The sequence below is a fragment of the Phyllobates terribilis genome, unplaced genomic scaffold (assembly GCF_046119375.1).
Source record: "Phyllobates terribilis strain yellow unplaced genomic scaffold, ASM4611937v1 Scaffold_5__5_contigs__length_657084704, whole genome shotgun sequence".
Classification (NCBI taxonomy): domain Eukaryota; kingdom Metazoa; phylum Chordata; class Amphibia; order Anura; family Dendrobatidae; genus Phyllobates; species Phyllobates terribilis.
In genome coordinates, this window is record NW_027362765.1 from 60,555,423 (window position 1) to 60,579,883 (window position 24,461).

Sequence of the window (24,461 nt, forward strand, 5' to 3'; positions counted from 1 at the left end):
AACTAGAAAAAAAAAAGTCATGGCTCTTGGAGAGCAGCAACCCAAAAAAAAAAATCACCTAAATAGTTCAGTAGCGAAGGGGTTAATGTCGCCTGTGCCCAGTAATGTGGAATCTCTTATACCTTATACTTAGATTACAACAGCTGCTTTTTAACACCTCCTATACCTCAAATATTAGAATGGCTCCTCCCCTCCATGTGACTGATCACCTGACTGTGACCTCATCACAGGTCCTGTGCGCACAGGACAGTCATATATGTGGTGGCGGCTCTGCAGGTGGAGGTATGTGGAGATTCCCCATTACTATTAACCTCCTCAGTGCTGCGGTCACATTCCAGGAGACAGAACGTGTTCCCGTCTGTGTCGCTATATCAGGATATGTCTGTATTCAGTGTCGGACTTAGGTGTCAAGGGCCCACTAATAACATTGATCTTGGGGACACTGTTCAGCTACGTGCAAATATTCCATTACCCTCGTTCACAAATTTACCTCGGTTTCTATATAACTATGAACTGGGTAGTTTCTTAATTGAATTAGGAGATGCTGCCTTTGTCTGCATTTAGTAAGGTTATGTCTTGTTTTTATGAAATATTTAATAAAGATTCAGATATTTTAGATTTTCCTATTAGATTTGTTCTGTGTTTTTGGTGTTGGATTGGAGATATTCTGTGATAAATCCCTGTAAGTGACTATAATGTGATTGTGTGTTATACCGGGGGCTGGACGGGGCCATGACTGGATGTAGTGATCATGTGAAGCCGGTAACAGCTCCGGAGATTTCTTACATGGGATCTTTGTGATGTTACATCATCATCCTCTCCCCATTCAGGTCCCTACAATATCGGATCCTCTCAGTGGAGATCTTCTATATAAGAGAATTTTCCTGAGTGACCCATCAAGGATGGATAGGGACAGGGACAAGATGGCGGAGAGGATATTACACCTCACCCTAGAGATCCTCTTCCGGCTTACTGGAGAGGTGAGAGATTCTGATGACGTCACATTACATCATTCTTATCTATGGGAATAACGGATGGACAGAACTGGAGAGGTGAGGACTCTGGAAATGTCTGTAGTGAGATTTATTAATGTGTCTCTCCATAACCAGGATTACATTTTAGTAAAGACCTCTAGTGAGCGCTGTCAACCCCTGATACATGAGAACATCAATGACCAGAAGATCCTAGAACTCACCTACAAGATGATTGAGCTGCTGACTGGAGAGGTGACACTGCTGGGAATGCTAGGATATTATACAGTAATGCTATGAAGGGATCGGGGATGACGGTATCATTGTATGTGTCAGGTTCCTATAAGGTGTCAGGACGTCACTGTCTATTTCTCCATGGAGGAGTGGGAGTATTTAGAAGGACACAAAGATCTGTACAAGGACGTCATGATGGAGGTTCCCCAGCCCCTCACATCACCAGGTAATAAGACAGGACTAAATACACACGGCCTATAATTATCTGTATGTAAAGAATGATTTCAGTCCCTGTATGTGTTTCCTCCAGTTCTATCCAGTAAGAGGACAACACCAGAGAGATGTCCCCGTTCTCTTCTTCCACAGGACTGTAAACAAGAAAATCTCTATGTTCCTCAGGATCATCAGGTAGATGGAGAGAAGGTGTCATGAGATCTCCCCTATGATGTGTAGACGGCTGTGAAGGTCTTGTGTTCAGTCTTGTTTTGTCCACCAGTATTGTACACTGAAAGGTCAAATTATTAGATATACTTGTTCTTTCTCAATTGAAACTTCCCCGTATGGAAATTAAACCAGTGAACCCAGAATACAGCTTTAATGAAGTGATCAGTTTTCAGTGTGAAACCACATTAGAATGGGAAGTTTGAGCGATCTGAGCGACTTTGAACGAATTATGGTTGTCACTGCTTGGGTCAGGGCCAAAATTTGACAAACTCCCAACCTTATGAGGCTTTTACGTCAAGAGTATATTGAAAATGTTGGATTGAGGGAAAACATCTAATGAAGCGCGATCCATGCATCTTTCCTGTCAGGTTTCATCATTTCAGGATCATGGAGGAGGACTTTTAACAGTACGGTGAATGTTTTCTGGACACACTCTTGTTTTTTTTATGGCTGTGGTTGAATTTTTTGGACACCAGGGCTTATCTAATTTGGCCATTCAAGTTCATTACTTCAGGCCACCTTTTTGTCTTATGGTAGAATGACAGGAACGTGAGTTTTCCATGCTTGTAGGCCTATAAAGCATTTCTGGGATGAGGTAAAACAGATTGTTCAGTTCATGTCAGTACTTCCATCTAATTTGCGGCAACTGCAAGAAGCTATCTTGTCAGCATGGGCCACTATTCCTGCAGAACTATTTCAACAACTTGTAGGATCTATTACACAATTAATTGCTGAGGTTCTGAAAATGGAAAGCCACTAGATGGGCATCTCTATTCAGTGTTTGTTTTATATCTGGTGGAGATGACAGGATAAAGCTGATCATAGACAATAGATGTTGTCTGGATCTTCTCACAATGTGGCCATTCAGTGTATGTTTTATACTTGGTGGAGATGACAGGATAAAGTTGATCATAGACAATAGATGTTGTCTGGATCTTCTCACAATGTGGCCATTCAGTGTATGTTTTATACTTGGTGGAGATGACTGGATAAAGCTGATCATAGACAATAGATGTTGTCTGGATCTTCTCACAATGTGGCTGTAGCACCCTGGGGGCTCGGTTGCTACAGAGGTATTGCATCTCATCCAGATGTGCGATATCTCACTCTCAGGTAAGGATGGAGTGTGGATCAGGACCCCGACACCTGCATGCATTACACCACATTTCCGGGGGCAGGGCGACCGATATGCTCCAAGTAGAGCGCGACAGTACCTGTCCCTGGCTGGAGTGGGGGGAGGGAACACCTAGGAAAGGGGGAACCCTGTAGTGCAGGAGCAGGGAGGAAGCAGTTCCTGGGTGCACCTAGAGGGAGGTATAAAAGGTGGGCACCATCTTAGATTAATGTGGAGTTCATGGAGAGAAGTCAGTCAGAGAGAAGATGTGACAGAGCAGGACTCTGTGGAGCTCTGCTCCGGACGCGGGTCTAGCCTGTGAGGCCCAGTCAGCACTGAAAGGAGAGAGAGAGAGTTGGGGAGAAGAGATGAAGAAGAACGGAGGAGGCTCCAGGAACACAGAGGAAAGAAAGGACCCCAGGGGTGTGGACCGGCTGGTGGCCACCATACGCCCCCATCTACCTGCGTAGAGGGGTCAGGCCAAGGGGGAGACTGGTCCCCGAAACTAGTGGAGGCGAGGAACTACCCTCAGCTAGAAACTGGAGGCTGTGACATTTCATATGGTGCAGCCCCTCACTATAACCGCTAGGAAGGCACCACATAGGGTCCGGGAAACTGACGCCGAGGTTTGCCCAGAGAAGGCCCGAGGCAGCCGGACAGAAGCGTGGTCACTGGTGGGGTATGACAGGCCAGAGGAAGGACACGAAAAGGGGGTCCTGCGAAGCGCTCCAAAATTATCCGGGAGTTGGCCGAGCCCCCTCACCTGGTGAACATAGTCCGATGCGGGAAGTTACAGCCAGCCGGAGTAACGTGGAATAACGAACTGTGAGTAAAGATCCTGGACTGCATTACAGAGACTCTAAGTCATTATTCCCGCGCACCACCACCCCCATCATCCACCTACACTGCCCTGGGGCTACACTTCTCTCGTGGGGAGTTATACCATTCCTGTGCTGCTCACCAACACCAGCCCCAGTGGTCTGCCCTGCAGCGGCGGTTCATTCTGACCGCAATCCACGGGTGGCGTAGTCGGACATTTGAAAATAATGAAAACCATATCAATAGACTGCCACTGGTTTGACCACCCTGAGCCATGGGACCGGGTCATCGCCACGGTGACTACAATCCCCAGCATCCCACAAAAGGCCCGGTTCCGGGTTCCCCACGCGGCCCAGGGGGCGCGTCATGGCCATTCAGTGTATGTTTTATCCTTGGTGGAGATGACAGGATAAAGCTGATCATAGACATTAGATGTTGTCTGGATCTTCTCAATTTTCTGGTTATAGAGATTGCTGGTTACAATTCGGAGTTGACAGGTTGGATTTATACAGGAGACCTGCAGATATGTTATAACTACTGCTGTCACATCATGAAATCATCTTTCCTGTTCTTCTAAATTATTTAATGTGACTTCTTCATCTGTCTGAGACAATCTTTGTTTCAGGGTAAAGCTCGGACCCATAATAATACTACAGAGACATATGTGAGTGGTGATGAGCGGTGTAAAGAGGAAAGTCCTACAGATAACAGCACAGGTGAGTTTAAGCTAAAACACAATCACCTCCCAGGGTCGTGGTTGGCTCCATCTCAGATGGAGCACTCTATTATGGGTATTTCTTATTTATGTGACATGATTGTGCACATAATAATATATGATTACAGTATTATTGTGACATGTTTTGAAATTTCATCTCTTGCACATATCTGGTCAGTTTACATTATCAGTCTTGCGACACATGATAATTACTAAATTACATTATATGATCTAATGCAGAATTCTGCAGTGTCCGGTATTACCCTGTTTTTTGTAAACCTACTACCATCCACTCTCCACTCTGATCATTACATAGTATATTTTTGCCCCATATTAGACACTTTGGTTATGTGTCTATTTTTTTATGTCTTTTAAACCGATTTAAGTTTCCCTAAGGTTGTGTGCACACGGTCAGGAAACGCTGCAGATTGGACGCAGCACACTTGCGCTGTGTGCTAACCGTAGCGTTCTACATTACAAGCAAAGTGGATGGGATTTCAAGAGATCCCATGCCTACTAGGCTTCTCCATGCACCTGCGGATCACCCGTGGAGACTGGCGTCTTTTGGACCCGCAGCATGTCAATTTCTCTTGCAGAGTCACTAGTCTCCGCAAGAGAAATCTGATCAATGCAAATGTATTGATTGCGGTGAATCCACTTGGTTCAACGAACACATGCGGATTCACCTGCGTTCTGCTCTTTGGACGCAGCATAAAGTATTGACTGTGTGCACATACCCTTACTCATATTTGTGCAATCATGTTCTTATATTCTGATGTATTTTCTCTGGTGAAGTTCTGTTTCTCCTACCACGTACAGTAATCAAATTTCTTTTTATTACTTTATATATTACATGTGAGTTGAAAGATAATGATTTTAAGTCTTTTTAATTTTTTTTAGTTTATAGTTCTGCAATCGTGGCACTGTTTAGGAACATGTGACGTATGAGGCATTTAACCTTTTCCAATTATTTCAACAGATCGATCATTTTGTGCTTTTTGTTTCTGTCTGTTTTGATGCAGAAGAGATACTTCTGTGTTCACAGTCCTCTTTAACACAGGACTCTGTGCTCAGTGGATGTCTCTTAACCCCTTAGTGACTGAGCCAATTATGTTCTCAATGACCAAGTCAAATTTTACAATTCTGACCAGTTTCATTTTACGAGGTAATTACTCTGGAACGCTTCAACAGATCCCACTGATTCTGAGATTCTTTTTTCATGACTTATTGTACTTCATGATAGTGGTAAATTTTCTTCGATATGACTTGTGTTTATTTGGAAATTTGGTAAAAATTTAGCAATTTTCAAACTTTGAGTTCTTATGCCCTTAAATCAGAGAGATATGTCACACAAAATAGTTCATAAATAATATTTCCCACATGTCTACTTTACATCAGCACAATTTTCGAAAAAAAAAAAAAAAAAAAAAAATTTTTGTTAGGATGTTATAAGGGTTAAAAGTTGACCAGCGATTTCTCATTTTACCAACTAAAATTACAAAACCATTTTTTTAGGGGCCACATCACATTTGAAGTGACTTTGAGGGGTCTATATGACAGAAAATACCCAAAAGTGATACCATTCTAAAAACTGCACTCCTCAAGGTGCTCAAAACCACATTGAAGAAGTTTATTGACCCTGCAGGTGCTTCACAGGAACTAAAGCAACGTGGAAGAATAAAATGAACATTTAACTTTTTTTCACAAAAATTTTACTTCAGACCGAATTTTTTTTATTTTCGCAAGAGTGATAAGAGAAAATGGACCACAAAATTTGTTGTGCAATTTATCCTGAGCATGCTTATACCCCATATGTTGGGGAGAACGACTGTTTAGGCGCACGGCAGAGCTCGGAAGGGAAGGAGCACCGTTTGACTATTTGAACGAAAAATTGGATGGAATCGAGAGCAGACGCCATGTCAGGTTTGGAGAGCTCCTAATGTGCCTAAACAGTGAAAAAAACCCACACCTCTCAAGGATTTTATCCATGGGTATACTGAGCATTTTAAACCCACGGGAACGACACAGAATTTGATAACATTAGGTTGTCATATTGAAAAAGTTCATTTTATTCACAAAAATCTTGCTTTAACCCCAAATTTTTACATTTTTCCAGAGGTAACACCAAAAATTGAAACACACAATTTATTACCCACTTTCATATGAGCTTGATAATACCCCACATGTAGACAGAAAGGTCTGTTTGGACAAACGGCAGAGCTCGGAGCGGAAGGAGCAATATTTGAATATTGGAATACAAATTTGGCTGAAAGAGACGGCGGGCACCATGTCACATTTGCAGGGCCCCTAAGATGCCTAAACGGCAGAAACCCCCCACAACTGACCCCATTTTGGAAACTAAACCCCTCAAGGATTTTATATATGGGTATAGTGAGCATTTTTTGTAACCCACAGGTAAGATACAGAATTTGATAACAGTAGGAGTGTGACTGTTTGAGGTTGCGGACAGGTGTCTTTTATACCGATAACAAGTTCAAACAGGTGTCAGTATTACAGTTAGTGAGTGGAGGACAGAGGAGCCTCTTAAAGAAGAAGTTACAGGTCTGTGAGAGCCAGAAATCTTGCTTGCTTGTAATTGACCAAATACTTATTTTCCACTAAAATTTGAAAAAAATTTCTTTCCAAATCAGACAATATGATTTTCAGGATTTGTTTTCTCATTTTGTCTCTCATAGTTGATGTCAATTACAGGCCTCTTTCATCTTTTTAAGTGGGAGAACTTGCACAATTGGTGGCTGACTAAATACTTTTTTTCCCCACTGTAAATAATTTAATAAAAAACCCTAATAATTGTAAGATGTGTGGGAGGTCTCAAAACAGGGGTAGATACAAAGGCCTGGTTGGGATGGGCACATAGGGCAATATTACAAGGAATCACTCCTTCTACTGTGTTTCCTACAAATCCGGCATCTTTTTGGGGGATACTTTTGAGTGGGAGTGGCAGGGATGGGGCAAAGAAAATGACGGACATCTTTAGACTCAAAGGCTTCCTTCTGTGCCATCAAGTCAAATATGAGACACTCAACAATTTTCTCTTGAAACTGGAGGAAAGTGAGTGCTCCTTGGGATTTTTTTTTGTACAGGACAAAACTGTTGTATGTAGCAATCTGAGTGAGGTACATTGCTACCTTTTTTGTACCGGGCCCTGGACTTCCGCTTCACCAGATACAGTTGAAGCACCTGGTCTGACAGGTCAACGCCACCGATGAATTTATTGTAATCTCTGATGCAAATTGGTTTTTGATTGTCCCTGGTGGCGCCCCTATCTCTGATCATCACAGTGGTGTCCATATGCAGTGTAGTCAGCATGTAGACGTCCTTCCTGTCATTCCACTTCACTGCAAGAAGTTGGTCGCTTGCAAGTGAGAATGACGCCCTCTTCTCCAAACATCTGGACACCAACTGTGACGGAAACCCCACTCAGTTTTTCCTGACTTTCCCACAGGCCCCTGTATTTGTAGCGTGTAGGGGTTGGTATAGGGGGAGGCTTGTGTAATAGTTCTCGGTATACACGTTGTACCCTGGATGAAGAAAGGGCGTCATTAGCTCCCAGAAAAGTTTACCTGAGTTGCCAGTTTTTCTGGGGGAAGTTTGGGGGCTAATTTGGCTGTCACCAACCTTCATATATTAGGAACGTGGATGTGTATCCAGATGTGCTCACACACATTTTGCAGAGCTTGACGCCGTATTTTGCTTGCTTGTAGGTGATGAATCGGTGGAAGGACAGACGGCCCTTGTAAATTATCAAGGACTCGTCGACTGACACATTTTCCTCTGGGGTGCATGAATTAAGAAATTAATGTTGTAGGAGGGAAATTGGTGGTCTCAATTTGTTCAGCCAATCATAGTTTGGGTCAATTCTTAGGGGGTTTGGGAATTGTCACTAAAATGGAGGAATCTCATCAGGGCTTCATAGTTGGCTTGGGACATGACAGCTGCAAATGCAGGGTACTGTGGACTGATTTTGTTGCCCAGTAGGAGCGGAATGTGTTTTTTGGTTTTTTTTTTACTAATCCCATGTTCAGGGTAAGGCCCAATTTTTTTTTATTTTTAGGGGCATTTGTGGGGATCCAGTAATGGGATTGAAAGGATGTGGGTTTTGGGGAAATATACTATCGGGCATATAGATTGGTGTGGTGGGCAATCAACTGTAGGACTTCAGGGATACTGATGTAGCACCCCGAGGACTCGGCTGCTACAGGGGTATTGCACCTCGACCCAGAGGTGTGGTATTCCACTCCCGGGTAAGGATGGAGTGTGGGACAGAGCTCAGATAGCTGCATGCACTACACTCACCCCATTTCCGGGGGACAGAACAACGGTACTCCCACTAGGTAGATGTGCAGGTACGACAGCGTCTGTCCCCGGCTGGAGTGGGGAGGGGGGAGGAATATCCCTGTAGTGTAGGGGCAGATAGGGGAGGGACTCTGGGTATAGCTAGGAGCCCATTGGGTGCTAGTCACCTGGGCTCACACATAGAGGGAGTATATAAGGTGGGCACCATCTAGAGACAGGGTCTGTCTGTTCAGAGAGGAGTTCAGCCAGAGGGGGGCTGACAGGGAGCTGTGGCTCCGGCTGGGCCCAGCTCCAGGGCCAGGCCTGAAGCAGAGAGAAAGAGACAGAAAGGCCCAGAGACGCAAGGAGAGAGGGAACCCTGAGATCCCACAGGAGAACGAAGAGGATGAAGGGTTGGCAGAGAAGGGTACCGGATCCCAAACTGGCAGAGGCTAATCATCCTTAGCCAGGAACCGGAGGTCGTGGTCAAGCTTTGGCACGACCCTCACCACATCCACCAGGAAGGCATACCACGCGTAGGGCCAGGGAAGCCAGGAAGGGTTTCACCACCAAGAGGCCCGAGGGAGCCGGACATAGGTGGGTCCCTGGTGAGAACGGCCAGTAGGAAGGAAGAGAGGGGAGCTCTGGACCACGCTCTGGAACTACCTCGGAGCTGGCCGAGTCCCTGCCCTGGTGAACGCAGCATGACTCGGGTGGTCCTTACTGTGCACAAGCGACCGGATAAAGAACAGTGAGTAAAGTCTTTGAAACTGCACTTCAAGCCTCCGTGTTTCGTTGTATCACCTGCACCCTCAGTACTGGGACACCCGCACCATCACTCCCCTCATCCAACTCCCAATAGCTGCCCTGAGGCCATACCCCTCCCGTTGGGGGTTATACCATCCACGCTGCACCATCCTACCATCGGCCTCAGCGGTCTGCCCTGCAGCGGCAGCTCCATAGCTGCATTCAACGGGTGGCGTAGTCGAACCATACAGCATTATCTGCCAAACACTGCCAGTCAGTTTGACACCCTGGGCACGGACCGGGTCACCGCCACAAGGACTACTACCCCTATCCAGATCCGGCTCCGGGTATCCCCCTGAACATGGCCCAGGGGGCGCGTCACTGACAATTTGGAAAAATGCTAAGGGGATAAAATTGGTGACATTTAATTTTATTCTAGGGGCTGCTAAAAAAAAGGGGAATTTGAGGGGAAAATGAACTGTCGTGATACCACAGGGGTGGAGGCACTGCAGTACTTGGTCCTGCCTCTGAAGCTTCAACAGTGACGACTGACTCCTCTAGTATCGAGCTGTGGGATCCCGTGGAGGAAGAGAAGCCGTCACTGTCTGAAAACTGCTCTGCTTCAGAGGCAGATTCTGTTTTACTGCCAGAGAAAAGCAGGGTGTACGCCTGCTCGGCACTGAATGTTCTGCGGGCCATTGCTTTATTTTATATACCTGCCTAACAAAAAAACTAAACCTAATCTAACACGACTAGCCCTAAACCTAATCTAACACGACTAGATCCAAACCTAACACTACTATACCTAATCTAAAACTAGTATTTTTTTTTATATACTTTTTTAATTTTGAAAAAAACTGTAAGGCTAACCATAACAAGCCTAACCCTAACCTTGGTAACCCTAACCCTAATAACCCAAACCCTAGTTACCCTAACTGCAAAAAATGAAGAAAAAAAAAAGATAAAAAAAAAATTTAATCATACAAGGGGGATGACACAGAAGAGGAGGTAATCAATGAGGTTTAGGGGTACAGGCACGGAGGGGGAAATTTGATTTTTTTTTACTTTTTCTTCTCTGACAAGGAAGCACTCAGATGTAGTGTATCTCTCTTCTCTCCCAGAACAACTACAAGAAGAGAAGAGAGAGGCATAGCCCAAGTGCTGCCAATAAGAAAAATCCTAGTGGGTGCACGGAGGCAGATATTGGCGGGCGCACTGCAAATGCGCCTGCCATTTTCTTTCTGCAGAAGACTGAAGGGGGATCACAGATCCAGTATCTAAGGTACGGTGGGGGGCTTGGGGACCCCATTTCTCTCTTCTCTGATATGTTAGATCATATCAGAGGAGAGAGAAATGAATTTTAACTCTGACTTTTTCTTTTATGTTATCACCGTTATTCGGTGAATAATGGCGATCACGTGATAGGGGACCGTAAAAACTGTCCCTGATCATGTATTCCAGGGTCTCACCTACCCCCAGTAGCTGAGACCCCAGAGATTTTCCGAAGCTGGGGGGCGCTACACTGTTACACAGAGCCATTAAACAGCAGCACTTCGGAATATTTTCCCTTAACTGCCGCCGTGAAAAGGCGTATCGGCGGTCTTTAAGGGGCTAATATCATTTTGAAGTTTGCCAGTGTTGGATTCAAACTCGAGCTCTAATATGGAATGTTGAAACATTACTTTTGAGCCACAGGCTGCACTGTTATGTACATGAGAATTTCCTCAGCCTAAAAACCTTAACAGCATTCTTCTTTACAAGTAGAATATACTGGTATATACAGATATAATGTACTGGTATGTAGGAAATATAATTGCTGAAAAGTTATTATGAGAAATTTCTTTCTATAGAGTTATTATTAAAAATGAAGATACAAAACCACCACGATAAACATGGACATATTTTATGTCCCTGTAATTGTGACAATCGGTACAATACAGTGAGTACATTATTTAATGATGATCGGTAAATGGTGTAAATGGGGTAATTATAAACGACACAAAAATTTTTATAAATAATATAAAGTGATGAGCGAGCACTAAAATATTCGGGTGCTCGTTGCTCGGGTCGAGCAAATCGTAATGCTCGGGTGCTCGACCCGAGCAACGAGCCCAATGTAAGTCAATGGGAAACTCGAGCATTTTTCCAGCAGCCCCGCCCTGGAGGTCTGGAGAGGGCCTAAAAACTGGCCAAATCAAAACAGTGCTCAAATGATATGGGAACTAAGCCAAAATGGATTTTCCTGGAAAAATGTTAAGGAACTTGTACATAAGGCAAAATAAATAATCAAAGATAAAAATGCTCCTCCACACCTTGGGCTATGTTCACATGTAGCGTTTTTGATCCGTTTTTGCACTTTTGCATTGCTTTCAATGGTGAAAAATACATTCACCAGTACATGTAATTTTGACATTTTACTACCTTATCTGGCCATCTGGTGTATGAGACATGGTCAGACACATCCTGTTTCATTTATGAAGAAGGGACTCTGAAAGTTACAAAGCCTATTTTTACAAGGCTATTAGTCAGCCCTTTCTATTGTGAGAGGGCCAGCAGTCGTGCCTCACTATTGTTAGAGGGTCATTAGCCGGCTATGCTTTGTTGTCCTCATTATTAAGGAGTGGGTCTCCTATACTGTTATTGCGTATGCAGTGACTGCAAGGGCTGCCAAAAATTAGGACGCACTCCAATACCCCTTTGAAGAGACGTAGAGGAGAGCCTCATTTAAAAAAATTGTTCCGATTGTTAAGGAATGGGTCTCCTATAGTGGTAATGCCCATGTAGTGACTGCAAGGGCTGCCAAAACATTGGACACACTCCAATAACCCTTTGAAGAGATATAGAGGAGGCCCTCATTAAAAAAATGTTAACATTGTTAAGGAGTTGGTCTCCTATACTGGTAATGCCCATGCATTAAGTGCATGGGCTAAAAAAACATTTGCCCCTGGCGGGTATACATGAACATACTGTATAACATGCAGAATGTTAGAGGTAGGCCTCCTACGGGCATCATAAACACCTTTAAAAAAATTATGTGGGTGTTGCATCACAGTCACCCTGGTGATATGGTGGTGGAGGATGAGGAGGAGAAAGACAACAGAAAATAGATGAAATCAGGAAGCGTATACCCATGTCTGGGTGTGAAGAGGTGCATGGGAATAGATCCCCACAAAAAAATCCACAGTATTTCACTTTATGTTCCGCTGCTATCATTCGGGGGTGTTGAGAAGTCTGGCCCAATCCAGCCCTTGTTCATTTTGATAAGATTCATGACATCAGCATTTTCAGTTGACAGGCGGATGCGCCTATCAGTTATAATATTCCTGGCAGCACTAAAATCCTCCTCTGACAAAACGCTAGCTGCAGGCCAGGCCAGGACCTCCAAGGCTTAAAGAGCCTGGTCATGCTACGCGTCCAGGTTGGATACCCAATAGTTATAAGGCACAGAGGCATCTTCCAAAATGTTTCTCTCTTTGTCAGAGTACCTGTGCACTGGGAGGGTCTGAGAAAACTGTTCCACACCTTTGATAATGTTCCCCTGCCTCTGCTGCATTGTATTTGTGTCTTCCTCGCCTGAACTCCTTGGTTGTCCAATGAACTGTGACCTCTGCCGCCATCGTTTTCAGATGGGAATTTTTAAATAATTCCTCAATAAGGGCCTTCTGGTACTGCAACATTTTATTACACCTCTCCGCCACGGGAAGGAGAGATCGAAAGTTCTCCTTGTACCGTGGGTCTAGAAGTGTGACCAACCAATAATTACTATCATCCAAAATGCATACAACACGAGGGTCACGGGAAAGGCAGTGGAACATAAAGTCAGCCATGTGTGCCAGACTGCCAACAGCCAAGACTTCCCTGTCATGACCCAGAGGATGACTGTCCATGCTCTCCTCCTCCTGGTCCTCCTCTTCGTTCTCCCTCTCCTCAGGCCATCCACGCTGAACAGACGGTATGAATGTTGTGTGGGTAGTACCGTATGCAGCACAGGAAACCAGCTCCTGTTCCTCCTTCTCTTCCTCCTCCTCCTCATTATCACCCAATCCGTTTTAAGATGAGATGCGGCTGAACTGTGTGGCATCACCCTGCATAGTTCCATGCTTCATCTCATCATGCTCCTCCTGCAATGCCACCACTTAAATTATGAGCAGTGAGCATTTCAGTAGACAGAAAAGCAGGATGGTGACGCTAATTACGGCATCACCGCCGCTCACCATCTTGGTGGAGTACTCAAAGTTTTGGAGGATGGCACAGATGTCAGACATCCATGCCCACTCATCAGCTTTTATGTGTGGAGGCTGACCTGAATACCGACAGGCGTGTTGAAGCTGGTACTTAACAACTGCCCTCTGCTGCTCACAAATCCTTCCCAACATATGCAAGGATGAGTTCCAACATGTGGCGACATCGTACACCAGTCGATGAGCTGGAAGCTGCAAACGCTGCTGAAGCACGGCGAGGGCAGCGGAAGCAGTAGCTGACTTTCTGAAATGTGCAGACACGCAGCATACGTTCACAAGAAGCATAGGCAATTCCGGGTAGGTTTTGAGAAACTGCTGAACCACTAGGTTGTGCACATAGGCCAGGCATGGTACGTATGCGACGTTGCCAAGCTTCAGAGCTGCCACCAAGTTCCAGCCATTGTCACACACGACCATGCCTGGCTGTAGGTTCAGCAGTGACAGCCACAGATTGGCCTGCTCTGTTTCAGCTGTCAACAACTCTTCAGAGGTGTGCGGTTTGTCTCCTACGCTTATTAGCTTCAGCAGTGCCTGTTGCCGCTTGGCTGAGACAGTGTTGCAGTGCTTCCAGCTTCCGACTGATGTAGTCATTTTGGAGATGAAGGCTGAAGAGGAGGAGGAGGTGCAGGAGCTGTAGAACGTGGGGGCAACCTTGACTCAGGGCCCGCAATCTTCGGTGTCAGGAGGATGTGTTCCGACTGGGTCCCAGCTTCCACTGTTATGATCTGCTACAAGAACTAAGGAAAGAAAGGGAATCTGTCCCTACAATAAGACTAAGCTGATTCCCTACGATGCAGTGGGCAACCTGTTCATTGTGAACACACCCGCCTTCGTCCTCAGCTCGTCTGAACGCAGACCTATAGAATAAAGGGAGGGGTCCCTAAAAGAACTAGGGACTGGGACAAAATTGGAAACCTCCTAGCAGAAGTTGTAGCGGAGCAAAAAGACAAACAGACAAAAAGTACTTAGAGGTCCAAAGGACCAAACGAACTAGAGAGATAGGTACAAAAGCACCTGGCTAGATAGAGAGTCAAAATAACACTGAAGTCCAGCAAAGTCAGAAGGGTGGAGCTGGAATAAATAGGCAGCAGGTCACGTGACCACAAAATAGAAAAAACTAACAGGAAGGTTCTAACATCCACAATATTAACCCAGTGCGCTGTCAGCTAGATGTACTGTTCCTGGCCACAAGCACTTTTCCATGTGTCCGTGGTTATGTGGACTTTCCCAGTAACTGCGTTGTTATGGGCACGGGTAATGTTCTGAGACACATGCTTGTGTAAGGCAGGCCGCCACAATGAGGTTGCGGAAAGATTCTGTCTCCATGAGCCTAAAAGGCAACATTCCAAGTGCAGGCATTCGAGAAATGTGACAGTTTAGTTCTGTGGCTGGTTGGCTGCATATTTGCACTTGCGTTCCAAGGACTGGGGTAGGGACAACTGAACACTGCACTGGGACAAGTACGTGGTTGCTGATGTTGATGGTTGCGAGTGTGCAACGACAGGTGCAGGGTGGGAGGCATCTTCGCTTACGCCATGGACAGGGGATTGACATGCACGCACAACAGCGGAACAGGCAGTGGTGTCACCCGTAGACACTGTTTCTGGACTCTGGTGTTTGGCCCAACTAGTCGGGTGCTTTGCTATCATGTGCCTGAGCATGTTGGTGGTGGTCAGGCTGGTAATTTTGCTGCCCCTTCTGATGCTGGCATGGCAGGTGTTGCAAATGGCCTTTTGGGGTTAACTGGACAGTCTTTAAAAAAGAGCCAGACTTTGGAAGACCTAACAGTTGGACTGGCAACTTCCCTCGTGTTGGTGTTCTGGGGAACAATTGCCCACCTTGTGTCTATGGCCACCCCACTGCTTGTTCCTGCCTGTTCCTGCCGATTCTCCACCAGGAGCTTATTTTGCCAAGAAGATATGATTTATATAGGGACTGATTGTCCAGAAGTTGTATGTTCTTGGACAAATAAGTTCCTAGTGCAAAACTGGCTGGAGGACTGGCTGTTTTTAGTAGGGAGAAAATGTAATCATCATCAGCCCCAAAAGTCACCCACCAGCCAGTTCTGGTCCTGAGGAGGGAAACATGAATATTTAAAGGGGTTGTGCACTACTTTAACACTGATGACCTGTCCTTAGGATAGGTCATCAATGTCTGATCGGTGTTGGTGCGACACCTGGCACCCCCGCTGATCAGCTATTCTTGGTGCCGGCAGGAACTGCTCAGTTACAGAACTGCACAGTTACAGAACTGCACAGCTCCTTCTACTGTATAGTGGCCACAAGCGGGTACTGCACATCCGCCCCTTATTGATTTAAATAGGTGACCAATGTGCAGTACCCGGCTGCGGCCACTATATAGTAGGTGGAGCTGTGCTGTGCCATAACTGAGCTGTGAGAACAGCTAATCTGTAGGGGTGCCAGGTATCACAGCTACACAGATGAGACATTGATGCCCTATCCTAAGGAGTCATCAATGTTAAGAGTGGACAACCCCTTTAAATTTACTAAATGGGTCCCTGGGCAGGGATAGAAGACAAACTCACCCAGTGACCCAGATTGCTGCAGATTGGGGCAGGAACGACAACACACTGCGGCTGACTGCTGGTCTGGAGCAGATTAGGCGGCCGCCAAGGGCGTACATAGAAATCATGGGGTGCCATAGCAAAAGTCCTAATAGTCCTGCACATGATATGATGGCCCCACATACAGTCCTGCACATAGTATGATGGCCCTGCATGCAATCCTGCACATAGTATGATGGTCCCGCATACAGTCCTGCACATGATATGATGGCCCTGCAGACAGTCCTGCCCACAGCATGCTGGCCCCGCATATAGTCCTGCACATAATATGATGTGCCCCGCATACAGTCCTGCACATAATATGATGGCCCCGCATACAGTCCCGCACGTAGTATGATGACCCCGCATACAGTCCTGCACATAATATGATGGCCCCGCATACAGTCCTTCATATAATATGATGGCCCCACATACAGTCCTGCATGTAGTATGATGGTTCCGCATACAGTCCTGCACATAGTATGATGGCCCCGCCTACAGTCCTGCACATAGTATGATGGCCCCACATACAGTCCTGCACATAGTATGATGACCACGCATACAGTCCTGCACATAGTATGATGGCCCTGCATACAGTCCTGCATATAGTATGATGGCCCCGCATACAGTCCTGTACATAGTATGATTTGTATGATGGCCCCGCATACAGGCCTGCACATAGTATGATGGCCCCACATACAGTCCTGCACATAGTATGATGGCTCCGCATACAGTCCTGCACATAATATGATGGCCACACATAATGGCCCATATAGTATGATGACCCCACACACCATAGTAATGGTCCCACACACACCATAGTAATAGCACCACACACACCATAGTAATGGCCCCACACACACCATAGTAATGGCCCCACACACACCATAGTAATGGCCCCACACAGTACTGTTTGATAAACCGTGTGACCATGGCTGGGCGAGAGGCCCGAATCTATAAATGGGACAGTGAACAGCTCTTCGGGGTGTCCAAGTGTGGGATCACTTGTCTCTGGGCACTCGGCATGGTGTGAGGAAGGAGGGGTGCCATAGCAAAAGTCCTAATAGTCCTGCACATGATATGATGGCCCCACATACAGTCCTGCACATAGTATGATGGCCCCGCATGCAATCCTGCACATAGTATGATGGTCCCGCATACAGTCCTGCACATGATATGATGGCCCTGCAGACAGTCCTGCCCACAGCATGCTGGCCCCGCATACAGTCCTGTTCATAATATGATGTGCCCCGCATACAGTCCTGCACATAATATGATGGCCCCGCATACAGTCCTGCACGTAGTATGATGACCCCGCATACAGTCCTGCACATAATATGATTGCCCCGCATACAGTCCTTCATATAATATGATGGCCCCACATACAGTCCTGCACATAGTATGATGGCTCCGCATACAGTCCTGCACATAGTATGATGGCCCCGCCTACAGTCCTGCACATAGTATGATGGCCCCACATACAGTCCTGCACATAGTATGATGACCACGCATACAGTCCTGCACATAGTATGATGGCCCTGCATACAGTCCTGCATATAGTATGATGGCCCCGCATACAGTCCTGTACATAGTATGATTTGTATGATGGGCCCGCATACAGGCCTGCACATAGTATGATGGCCCCGCATACAGTCCTGCACATAGTATGATGGCTCCACATACAGTCCTGCACATAATATGATGGCCACAATTAATGGCCCATATAGTATGATGACCCCACACACCATAGTAATGGTCCCACACACACCATAGTAATAGCACCACACACACCATAGTAGTGGTCCCACCATAGTAATGGCCCCACACACACCATAGTAATGGCCCCACACAGTACTGTTTGATAAACCGTGTGACCATGGCTGGGCGAGAGGCCCGAATCTATAAATGGGACAGTGAACAGCTCTTCGGGGTGTCCAAGTGTGGGATCACTTGTCTCTGGGCACTCGGCATGGTGTGAGGAAGGAGGGTCACGGTGAGGAATATGTGGTCCAGGACAGGCTGGTGGTGGTCGCAAACTGACTAGAAGCATTATCTGCTATCCAAACAACAACCTTTTCACACTGCTCTGACTTCAATAGTGATGTTTCGCAGCCTTCTACAAAGTGGGACAGAAAGGTAGTTTGAAATAATGTGGGTGCTTGTTGTGCTCCCTCAGCAGGCACAATTTCAGCTTGCCCACGGCCTCGGCCTCTGCGTGCACCATCACCATCATGTCCACTTCCCCGCGCCTTGCCCATTTTAACTGGAGTGTAATATTTGGCACTCTCCAAAAAATGTCACGATTATTACAGCAGTAATATCGGATCACGTTTGACCACGGTTTTAGGCAGTGGCCTTATAGATATAGTATTGGTCAGCGACCAAGTGTGAATAGGTTGAACAACACACAACTGGCAGATTTTAATTGGAGTGTAATATTTGGCATGCTCAAAAAAATGTCACGATTATTGCGGCAGTAATATCGGATCACGTCTGATGATGGACAAGTTTCTCTGCTTCCACAATACAGTAATGCGAATAAAATCAACCAAATCGGGCTGTATTCTGCTAACAACCAAATGGAGCAGTAAAATGGTGTACTATATTTCTTTTTAAGCAAATAATCAGGATTAAGAGCAAAAAAAATTAGCCCTGATATCTAGGGCTATGGATATCTGTAACAGTAGTAGACAGAATGTGCAATGGACCCTATTCTGCTCTCACTCTCCACAAGGAGAAACGTTACCCCTTAGACCTCAGTCCAGAGCATCTCACCTAGCCAAATCAGTTCTCATACTTTGCACTGACGAGGGCCAACAGCCCGAAACACCGTGTCTGCAAATTGAGATTCTGATTTGGCTATTATCCTATATCATATTGCATGACTCGTTAAAGGGTTGATTGTGAGTTGTGGGATTGCTACTTCCAATAGGTGGCGCTATAGAGTTCAAGTCCTCTTTTTCTCTGAAGAGGCAATTTGCATATTCTGCTCTATACACTCTCCACAAACTCTGCCTGCCTAACTCCTGCTATCACCAGTAATAATATATGTAGCTGGATTAGTCCTTAGAAGGACTCTTAGTTCAGATGTGTATATATTGCTGTGGAATACCTAATACCTCACTAATAAACTGCCAATTCTCTCCCTAGCTCAGCAGCACCTCTCCCTACTCTGCCTGTCTGAAGGGTAGACTGTGATGAGCATAGGGTAACCAGGTCTGATATAGACCCGATTATGCTATACGGGTAGCCAATCACTGTAATGCCACAATCAATATGGCTGCGGCATTACAGAGAGTGGCAGGCAATCCCTGCATGTTTATTTGCTGTCTAAACAGTGCCAAACATGCGGGGCAGGGACTCGAGCTCCCGCCCGAGCTTCCCGGAAGTACCCGCTGAGCATCTTGAACAGTGAGATGCTCGGGCGAGTAGCGAGCAATAGCGAGCACACTTCGCTCCTCACTAATAATATATATTTTATAACGGTCATGCAGAACTTTGTTTTCCATTCCAAAAGAGGGCGCATAATGGAACTGAGACAAACCCCACAAAAGTCAATAGGGCCACTCTTCTTCTGTTCCCTACAAATTCACTTTCAGATCCCCTGGTGCTCTCATATTTGTATATTCGGGATGGAATCCAATGCTTTGTGTTTTCTTCCTATACATATAGAAAGTATAAAGAACTTGTTCTCCTTTCTTGTATCTATTGCTCAATTCTGCTGTAAGGAAGGGTATCAGGCAGACATCCCCTAATAGCTCTGACATATGATCACCTTTATGAAGGTCCACTAAACATGTAATTGTAAATGATTGATGATGCATGAACCTATAGAGAAGACAACTTCAACTGGAGAGGGAAATTTTGAAAAAACACAACCCAGTGGCCTGACATCATCATAATCTATTAGTCCTTGTGTAGTAGTCTACTGTTTGAGTCAGTCTCTAAGTGAATTGTATAACAGTTTGTATGGGAATTTTATAAAATATAGAATAATATAAACATTAGTATAATTTCAATGCAGTGTTATTGAAAAATATTTATTTTCTTCTTGGCAGATGATTGCACCAGGACCTCAGAGGGACATCTGATATTTTCAGATTTTGCAGCAAGTGATCATGGTATCACATCAGATACATATGAAGAACATGTAATTATCTCAGATACACCAAAACCACTTCTTAGGAAAAATGTATCATCTGATCCTTTTCAACAGGTCCTCTCTTCTGCTTCATTACAGACCACTATGCAAAACAAAAGTCATGGAAATACTGTTGAACATGAAATTACTCACACAGGGGAGAAAACAGTTTCATGTTCAGAATGTGGGAAATGTTTTAAGCAGAAATCACATCTGGAAAAACATCAGAAAATTCACAAAAGGGATAAAGCATTTGAATGTTCAAAACGTAAAAAATGTTTTACAGAAAAAGAATATCCTATTATATATCAGAGAACTCAAACCAGAGAGAAGCCTTTTTCATGTTCAGAGTGTGGAAAATGTTACACTATTAAATCAAGTCTTGTTGCACATCAGAGAATTCACACAGGGGAAAAACTATTTAATTGTTCAGAATGTGGGAAATGTTTTTATAATAATTCAGCTCTTGCTAGACATCATAGAACTCACACAGGGGAGAAGCCATATTTTTGTTCAGAATGTGGGAAATGTTATAGAAATAAATCTGATCTTGTTCTACATCAAAGAATTCACACAGGTGAGAGACCATTTTCATGTTCAGAATGTGGGAAAGGCTTTACCAATAAATCTGATCTTATTAGACATAAAAAAACTCACACAGGGGAAAAGCCATATCCATGTTCAGAATGTGGGAAATGTTTTATCAAGAATTCTGATCTTCGTAGACATAAAAAAACTCATACAATGGTGAAGCAATCTTCTTTTCCTGATGCAAAACAATATGTTGTCTACATGTTTAAGAAAGAATAGAAATCATAGAGCTCCGTAGTATAGTAAAACTATTATTTGACTAACTTACCCCCTTAAACACCCCACCAAAAAAAAAAACACTCACTAAAGAAAAGTAATTATTTGGCTTATTCATGGCACATAGGTGTACTCGCAGAAGAACATGCCTCCCTACTATTAAAGACCGGGAAGTGGGCAATGTATTCTGTCACACACAGTCCTCAGTGGTTCCACCCACAACCAATAATTATCCCTTGCATAGTATGTCAAAGGGATATTACCACAGTACTCCAAAGATGCCCACACATTCACAGTATGATTCCCCCATAGTGTATCCTCACACAGTACGATGCCTCTCACAGTGCCCACAATACAGTATGATCCCTGCAAAGTGTCTCACAATTATGCTTCCATATACAGTATGAGCTCCCCACAATGTCCCCAATATGGCATGAAACCACCAGCATCCCCCCAATATTGCATGATATCCCCATTTTGCCTCAAATACAGTGTGTTCCATAATACACCACAATACACCCACTGTACCCCTAATACAGTTTGTTGCTCCCACAGGGTCTCCCAATACAATAAGGCCACCTCTGTGTCCCCAAAAACCTCGTGATGCCCACACTGTGACTGTACCTTGCAATATAATATGATGTCTGCACAGTGCTTCCCAATAAAATATTGAGCCCTTTCTCTACTCTAAAAAATGCACTAAAGCAATAAAAATTATTTACCTAGCCCCTTTTCAAGCCCTTAACCCGTTAGTTACAGGGACAATTTTGAGCTTAATGACTAAGACATAGTTTTCAAATCTGACCAGTGACACTTTATTTGGCAATAACTCTGTAATGCTTATATGAAGTATATCCAGGTGATTCTGAGATTGTTACTTTGTGACACCTTGTACTTTATGTTACCAGTACCTTTAGGTCGATATGTTTTTGTTTAGGAAAATATCTGAACTTTGATGAAAAATTTGCGATTTTCAAACTTTCAATGCTTATTTGTTTAAACCATATATTCTTACCTCTCAAAATAATTAATAAATAACATTTCCCATATGTCTACTTTATGCCAGCATGATTTTTCAAATTTCCTTTTATTTCATTACGATGTTATAAGGGTTACAATTTAGCAGCAATTTTTCAAGGAAATCTACAAATCCAATTTTGTACAAACCTATTCAGTTTTGAAGGGCCTATATATCGTAAAACCTCCAAAAGTGATAGTATTTTAAAAACTGCACCCCTCAGATTATTCTAAAACATGGTTAGGAAATTTGTTAAGCATTCAGCTGAATTAAGGCAAAGTGGATTGAAAAATTGAAAAATTTAGATTCTTTTCCACTAATATATTGCTTTAGGATTTCATCTATGGGTATAGTATTTTAAACCCACAAGTTCCTCACAGAATTTTTTTCACATTGGGATGTGAAAACATAACATTTTAGTGGTAAAAATGTAATGTAATGTTTTCATTAGCTGCAAATGTTTCAGTTACACAAGGGTTAAAAAATGAAAATGGACCCCAAAATTTGATGCACAATTTCTCCTAAATGTGTTGATGCCCCATATGTCCTCAGAAACCACTGTTTGGCCACATGGCATGGCTGTGAAGAAAGGAGAGCTATTTGGCTTTTGGGAACAAATGTTGCTGGAATAGTTTGTGGGTGACACTTGAGGAGAGTGCCAGAACAGCAGAAAAACTACAAAAGTTATCCCATTTTAGAAATTGCACTTTTCAATAAATTCATCTACAGTTGCTGTGACTATTTAGGCCCCATAGGTGTCTTCACTTTGTAGCATCCATGCCATAATTTTTTCTCGAAAATTGCAAATATGCCAGTTTAGTGTCCATACATTGTGACCGGCTTGTGCTTCTGGGGACACACACCCCAGAAATTATTAATTGGGCTCACTGTCCTTCTATTGCTTTTCCTTTCTCTGCTCAGGATCACGCTATCCTCTGTCTCGGTCTCCACTCAATTTGGGGACACCCAACTCATACAGCTCTGCTGAGTACTCAGACCAAAGTTCTACTCTAGCTGCAAGCTAGGTCCTGTCTTTCTCCCTGACAGGAAACTGTCTCTGTCCCTTTATCCCCTCCCACTCTGAGCTAGTCCGAAACATTATCCCTAACTCTCCCTATTGTCGGATGGAATACATCACTATCATTACTAACATATGTCCCATTACACATTACATATCATAACAGTACTCTGTCCTCAAGGGGGGGGGGGTGGACAGTATGTTCATCTCTTTACATGCACTACCTGTTCCTAAGCACAATTATTGATGTTTTCCTTGATATGTCTAATAAATTGTCCGTTCAGTGTATAATACTGGTGGATAAAATAAGACTGAGCGCAAGACCTTCATAGCCTTTTATACATCATAGGAAAGATTTCATGACACTTTCTCTCCATTTGCTTGATGATCCTGAGGAACATTGGGATTTTCTTGTTTACAGTCCTGTGGAAGAAGAGGACGGGGATATCTCTCTGGTGTTGTCCTCTCACTGGATAGAACTGAAGGAAACACATACAGGGACTGAATTCATTCTTTACATACAGATAATTATAGGCCGTGTGTATTTAGTCCTATTACCTGGTGATGTGAGGGGCTGGGGAACTTCCATCATGACGTCCTTGTACAGATATTTGTATCCTTCTAAATACTCCCACTCCTCCATGGAGAAATAGACGGTGACATCCTGACACCTTATAGGAACCTGACACATTCAATGATACCGTCATCCCCCTGATCCCTTCATAGCGTTACTGTATAATGTCCCGGCATTCCCAGCAGTGTCACCTCTCCAGTCAGCAGCTCAATCATCTTGTAGGTGAGTTCTAGGATCTTATGGTCATTGATGTCCTCATGTATCAATGGGTGAAGTGGAGGCCCTGTGATTGGGCTCAGGGTTCTTCCCCATCCCTCAGACGCAGGGGCCTGACGGCGCTCATTAGAGGTCTTTACTAGTATGTAATCCTGGTAATGGATAGACACATTAATAAATCTCACTACAGACATTTCCAGAATCCTCACCTCTCCAGTTCTGTCCATCTGTTATTCCCATAGATAAGAATGATGTAATGTGACGTCATCAGAATCTCTCACCTCTCCAGTAAGCCGGAAGAGGATCTCTAGGGTGAGGTGTAATATCCTCTATGCCATCCGCATTTGATACTGTACCTCATAACAGCCTTATACTGAAGTTACAGAAGCAGGGACTACTATATGGAGATGGGTAAGGAATTGGCTAAAAGACAGGAAACAAAGATTCGTCGGAAATCTTATATTTTCTAAATGGGATATAGTCAGCAGTGGGGTATCGCCGGGATCTTTATTAATGACTTTGTAGATGGGATTGAGAGTAAAG

General features: G+C 44.3%; 1 protein-coding gene across 1 annotated transcript in view; it reads left to right on the plus strand.

Moving 5' to 3' along the window:
* Positions 1-220: 220 nt before the first annotated feature.
* Positions 221-24,461, plus strand: part of LOC141272043 (uncharacterized) — a 67,636-nt gene continuing 43,395 nt past the window's right edge. Inside the window, exons 1-7 of the mRNA XM_073682330.1 lie at positions 221-282; positions 831-980; positions 1,110-1,226; positions 1,308-1,431; positions 1,516-1,613; positions 4,208-4,298; positions 20,203-21,032. Coding sequence (XP_073538431.1) covers positions 903-980; positions 1,110-1,226; positions 1,308-1,431; positions 1,516-1,613; positions 4,208-4,298; positions 20,203-21,032 — 1,338 coding nt within the window. The 5' untranslated portion in view covers positions 221-282; positions 831-902. The remainder of the gene's footprint in view (positions 283-830; positions 981-1,109; positions 1,227-1,307; positions 1,432-1,515; positions 1,614-4,207; positions 4,299-20,202; positions 21,033-24,461) is intronic.